Source organism: Phaseolus vulgaris, chromosome 11, assembly GCF_000499845.2.
Source record: "Phaseolus vulgaris cultivar G19833 chromosome 11, P. vulgaris v2.0, whole genome shotgun sequence".
NCBI classification, from domain to species: domain Eukaryota; kingdom Viridiplantae; phylum Streptophyta; class Magnoliopsida; order Fabales; family Fabaceae; genus Phaseolus; species Phaseolus vulgaris.
In genome coordinates this window covers 12,162,142-12,168,079 of record NC_023749.2, presented here as the reverse complement: position 1 = coordinate 12,168,079, position 5,938 = coordinate 12,162,142, and the positions used below count along the sequence as shown (strand labels likewise).

At 34.7% G+C, this 5,938-nt stretch overlaps 1 protein-coding gene across 1 annotated transcript; it reads left to right on the top strand.

Annotated features, from left to right (window-relative positions):
- The first annotated feature begins 2,128 nt into the window (after window positions 1-2,128).
- Window positions 2,129-5,723, top strand: LOC137826693 (isocitrate lyase 2). Its single transcript, XM_068632784.1, has 3 exons — window positions 2,129-2,570; window positions 3,500-5,102; window positions 5,284-5,723. The coding sequence occupies exons 1-3, from the start codon at window positions 2,433-2,435 to the stop codon at window positions 5,376-5,378; spliced, it is 1,836 nt and encodes a 611-aa protein (XP_068488885.1). The 5' UTR covers window positions 2,129-2,432; the 3' UTR covers window positions 5,379-5,723.
- Window positions 5,724-5,938: the final 215 nt, after the last annotated feature.

Below are 5,938 nucleotides of genomic sequence, written 5' to 3'. Positions count from 1 at the left end.
AAATTCATCTTTCTCAACCATAATTATTTTAGATATAATAATTCCTCTTTATTATACTTTATCCCTATTTATAAAACATTTTGTGTTTTTATAAAGAATTAACTATTTTTTCTTGTTTACTCTTATATGTATGTGTTTTTTTATTAAATAAATAAAGTCACTAACTATATAATAAAAATAAATTTGGTACATTAATAGCATTATTTTAAACTTTTTATACAATAAACTAAATTAAAAGTACCTGTTTAATACCTGAAGGGAGTATTATAAAATGTAACTGTCCACATTCAACTTTTAGCGCTAACTAAAATTTTAGATTGTCATACATATGTTGATCTAATTTTTTTTCCCTCATACATATATTTACTTGAATAAGATAAGAAAAGTATTTCATCAAATCAAATTACCAATTGTTAAGTATTGAACAAAAAATTACTTAAATCATTACTTACATTCTTTGAGAGATAATTTAACAAATATATAGTACTATTATAAATTAAATTATTATTTACAATTAAGTTTCAATTATTAACTATAATAAAATAATTTAACATGTAATATAATAATCATTTTAATTTATCACACTAAAGATATTAATTAATCAATTAAAAACTTAGAAATATTTATATTATTAAATATGCTTTTAATATATATGAACAAATTAAAAAAAAAGTTAACACTATTTATAGAAAACAAGATTTAAAAGAAATGACATATATGTGATTCAATATTAGATCACATATGACTGATGTTATATTATTCACATTAAATAGGTTTATATTCAACTCATCTTTACAAACTAACTTAGGTGATTTAGTGTTAAACCATATATAGGTGATTCTATATTATTTTTAGTAAATAGGTTTATGTTTAACTCACCCTTACCCCAATATATTTATGTCTAATCATTATAAAATTGACTTGTAAGGTAAAAATTGTATCTATTTATATATCATAAGTTGATTTTATTCTTAATCAATGTGAAATCTCCAACAATTATGATTATTGGTGGGTTATATCATCATCACAAGTGTGAGATTGATCTTAAATCACATGTGATTGATTTATATGAATCAATTATACTATCAAGGAGGTAAGATTATATTTGTTGATATAGTTTATGTATCGAGTCACTTTAAAAAAAAATGAAATCACATAGATGAAGATTTAAGGTGGTCATAGTTAATGAAAACTTTTGTTGACTCTTGTGAATTTGAGAGAAGTCTCTACTTTTAAAAGTTTCAAAAAGTTAACATGTGAGTATATAGGTTCTCAATTGGGATGAGAATCACAACCAAACATACCATTATTGATAGATAAAATGAATATGCATTGTTGTATATTTATTTATTTTAGTTAGCTTTCTCATAATATATCTTTTAAGCTAGTATGATCATATTTTTTTAATGGAAACAAAGAGTAAGATCATCCAAATGTATAGAAACCTAGGTATTTATATATTTTGGATATTTTGAAAAAGTTTCCTTTTATTTTGAATGTAATATATTACGAAGTGGACTTTAAGCCCAACTCAACCCCATAAAACCGGCTCATAGAGTTGAGGTTTGCACCCAACACACCCCCCTCACGCCGAGAGTGATAGATAGAAGCTCGTGCGTGGGACTATATATTATGGGTGGTCCGATAGCGGCCCGATAGCGGGTGGCACGATAGGCCCAACACAAACACTCGCTAGGATAGGCTCGAAAATGGCTATGATACCATATTACGAAAGAGTGGACTTTAAGCCTAACTCAACCCCATAAAACTGGCTCAAGAGTGTGTAAGGGCAATCGTGAAAAAAAAAACGACAATCGTCAAGTTTTCTTGTGTGATTTTCATCACGGTATTGTGACTGTAGCAACCTTGCGTAGAAGTCAAAACCAGGCTGTGACTAGGATAAACACTGAATTTGCACGAAATCTATCTCTTTTATTTGTCTTCACATACGTAGTTGCTTTTATGTGAACCTCTTACAATTTGGGTGAGTTTATAATGTCAAAATTATTTTCAACCATGTACTTTAATTTTGTTATATCAGATGTTAATGGTTTACTAATATTAAAACACAAATTTTATTCTTTCAAGTGATTTTTCAATAAAAAGTAATTTATATGATCAAAATTGTGAATTCATAATTACAACTAAATATGACATTCTGTATGAAATTATTGGTGTTTCAAGATAATGGGAATGCACTTCAAAACAGAATCAGTGTTGTGATTGACATCATACTAAATGGAAGATGACAAATATGAGCGTTAGCAAAGTTCCACCACCATACGTGCTTGCACATGCAGCTTTCAAGAGCCATGTTTCCGAATTTCTGAAGGAAGAAAATAACTCAAGACATTGTGATCAGATCAACTTTCTTGGTTTTTGTTTGTTTCTCTTTTCCGTAGTCTCTTCTAACTCACCATTCTTTCAAGGACATGATCAAGATAGTGACCCTCTTGTTGTATAAATTGATGACCTTTTTCTTGAGCTTCTCAAAATTGTTCAAGTTATATCATTTACCCAAAAAAGAAAGAGTTCTGACCATGGCTTCATCACTCTTCATGCCTTCATCCGTAAGCTCAATAATTCCCTGCACTTTTGCTCTGCTTTGCTTTCTTCAGTTTATTTGCTTTCCTCAGTTCTTGAACTTCGCTTGTGTGCAACAACTAGTTTCATGCAAACTAATTGAACTTTTCTTTGAGTGATAAGGCCAACTTTAGCAGAATTGTTGTTATATGACAAACTTATTTTGAATTTGAGTTTGGATAAAATTTATATAATGCATGTTTTGCCAGTTGAATGACTAGCTCCAGCTTCTGCAAATTTAATGTTACATTGTGCTGCACGCACGAACAGAAAGGATCCCCTGGTGGGCTTTTACTTTTATTTTCCCCTTTTTTAACATATGTCCGAACTCTGAACATTGTGCAAACAAATGACCCAAATTGGCAGCATCTTGTTTGGTCTGAAAAAGGATCTGTGCCATGTTATGTTATGGTTTTCACTAAATAGTGACTAAGTCGGAATCTGATTCTGAATATGCTTTCGTCATTGTTTTCTTAGTTTTGGTCCCTAGTCAGAGATGGAAAAGTTAAGAGTTCAATCCATTTTTTCCCAAGGAGAACGTGTCAATTCTGTCTATTGATAAATTGGTAGTTTTTGGATTACTGTGTTAAGAATATCATTGTTTGAAAAGTACAAGATTATTGTACTATACAGACCTCTTTTAGTTTTAGTATTTTATACCATAATCTTTGTTTCAACATTTTTGTCTAGCATTTGCAGAATGTAAATTGCAAATATAACTTTTTTGATTTCTTAAGGAAAAATAAGAGTCTTTTATTTACAATCATGGGCAAGAAAAGGTATCAGGGTTGTCTTATGGGAGGAAATGATTCCTATTCTGTGATTGGTGTCTCCAAGGAATTATTCCTATTCTGTGATTGGTGTCTCTAATGCATGCTATTATATAAGAATGCTAATGCAAATTACACATGAACAGATAGTGGAAGAAGAAGCCAGGTTTGAAGCCGAAGTGGCAGAGGTGCAAGCATGGTGGAACTCTGAGAGGTTCAAGCTAACCAAAAGACCATACTCAGCTAGAGATGTGGTGTCCCTACGAGGTAACCTCAGACAAACCTATGGCTCAGATGAGATGGCCAAAAAGCTATGGCGCATTCTGAAGAACCACCAAGCCAATGGCACAGCCTCGAGGACTTTTGGTGCACTTGATCCTGTTCAGGTCACTCAGATGGCCAAACACTTGGACACCATCTATGTCTCAGGGTGGCAGTGTTCGGCCACTCATACCACCACCAATGAGCCAGGCCCTGACCTTGCTGATTACCCTTATGACACTGTCCCCAACAAGGTTGAGCACCTCTTCTTCGCTCAGCAATACCATGATAGGAAACAAAAAGAGGAGAGAATGAACATGAGCAGGGAAGAGAGGGCAAGGACCCCTTATGTTGATTACTTGAGACCAATTATAGCTGATGGTGACACAGGTTTTGGTGGAACCACAGCAACTGTGAAGCTTTGCAAGCTCTTTGTGGAGAGAGGCGCTGCTGGCATCCACATTGAGGACCAGTCTTCCGTGACCAAAAAGTGTGGCCACATGGCAGGGAAAGTTCTGGTTGCCATCAGTGAACACATCAATAGGCTCGTGGCAGCAAGGCTTCAGTTTGATGTCATGGGGGTGGAAACTGTTTTGGTGGCTAGAACAGATGCAGAAGCTGCTAATTTGGTTCAATCTAACATTGACACTAGGGACCACCAATTTATCTTGGGTGTGACCAACCCAAACCTTAGGGGAAAGAGCTTGGCAACTCTTATGGCAAAAGACATGGCTGCTGGGAAAAGTGGAGCTGAGCTTCAGGCTTTGGAGGATGAGTGGCTGTCAAAGGCACAGTTGAAGACTCTCTCAGAAGCAGTTGTGGAAGCAATTGGGAGGCAGAACATTGGAGAGGAAGAGAAGAGAAGGAATTTGAATGAGTGGATGCACCATTCAAGTTACGAAAGGTGCCTTTCCAATGAGGAAGGTAGGGAGATTGCTGAGAGGTTAGGAGTGAGGAACCTGTTTTGGGACTGGGACTTGCCTAGGACTAGAGAAGGGTTTTACAGGTTCAAAGGGTCTGTAACAGCATCAGTTGTAAGAGGTTGGGCCTTTGCTCCACATGCTGATGTGATATGGATGGAAACTGCAAGCCCCAATGTGGCTGAGTGCACAGAGTTTGCTGAGGGGGTTAGATCAAAGTACCCTGAGATGATGCTGGGGTACAACCTCTCTCCATCTTTCAACTGGGATGCTTCTGGCATGAGTGATGAGCAAATGAGAGACTTCATTCCCAAGATTGCAAAGTTGGGGTATGTGTGGCAGTTCATCACAGTTGGAGGTTTGCATTCTAATGCACTCATCACTTCAACATTTTCAAGAGACTTTGCCAACAGGGGCATGCTGGCTTATGTGGAGAGGATTCAGAGAGAGGAGAGGAACAATGGGGTTGACACACTTGCCCACCAGAAATGGGCTGGTGCTAACTACTATGACAGATACCTCAAGACTGTTCAAGGAGGTGTGGCTTCAACTGCTGCAATGGGAAAAGGCAAGTCATACACTATTATTACACACTAACAACACATCATGCATCAATAAGATCATTGACTTTTGTGATAATTGTTTTGAAAATTATACCTAGAAAGATTTCTAATTAATTGAGATAAAAAGATGTTTATACTCACAGAATGTCAAAACCAAACTTTTTTTTCCCTTTGATGTTTTTGTAGGAGTAACTGAAGATCAGTTTAAAGAATCATGGACTAGGCCAGGAGCTGTTGACATTGATAGAGGCAGTATTGTGGTTGCTAAGGCCAGAATGTGAAAGTTCTACTTCTGCTTAACTATGCTGCTGAAGCTGGAATTTTGGCCAGCTTCACCAATTCCTCTGTTGGATTGGAATAGATGATGTCCTTAACAATTAAACTGGCCATTCAAACTTATTCTGCTATTTTTCGATGCATAACTTCTTATATTTCTTACTTGTTCAGACTCTTAAGCAAAGAGAACAAGGAAAATTTGATTTCCTTTTGTACTTTGTTTTACTCTTTCTGTTGAACATATTTTAATTAGTGTGTATTTGGACATGCATTTGTGGACAAGGAGCACAAAGAATATTTGTTTCTATCCAAAACATAAAAACAATGCTGAAAATATTGGTGTTGTTCAATTAGCTCGGCTGAGACTCAATCAATTAAAATAATAAACTAACTTTTTATAGTTTAGTTTGGGTAATCAATGAATATAACTATTAATAGAAAATAAGTGTTTCTCTTTTAAAATAAATAATTAAAGAAGAGATAGTACGTTTTCATTATCATTTTGTTTTTCCAAAATGTGTGAATTACCATTATTTTTTTTTGAAATGTATGGATATACTTTTTT

Coding starts and splice junctions, on each gene's coding strand:
- LOC137826693 (XM_068632784.1), top strand. CDS start 2,433: ATGATCAAGATAGTGACCCTCTTGTTGTATAAATTGATGACCTTTTTC. Junction 2,571..3,499: donor CACTCTTCATGCCTTCATCC/GTAAGCTCAATA, acceptor ACACATGAACAG/ATAGTGGAAGAAGAAGCCAG. Junction 5,103..5,283: donor AACTGCTGCAATGGGAAAAG/GCAAGTCATACA, acceptor ATGTTTTTGTAG/GAGTAACTGAAGATCAGTTT.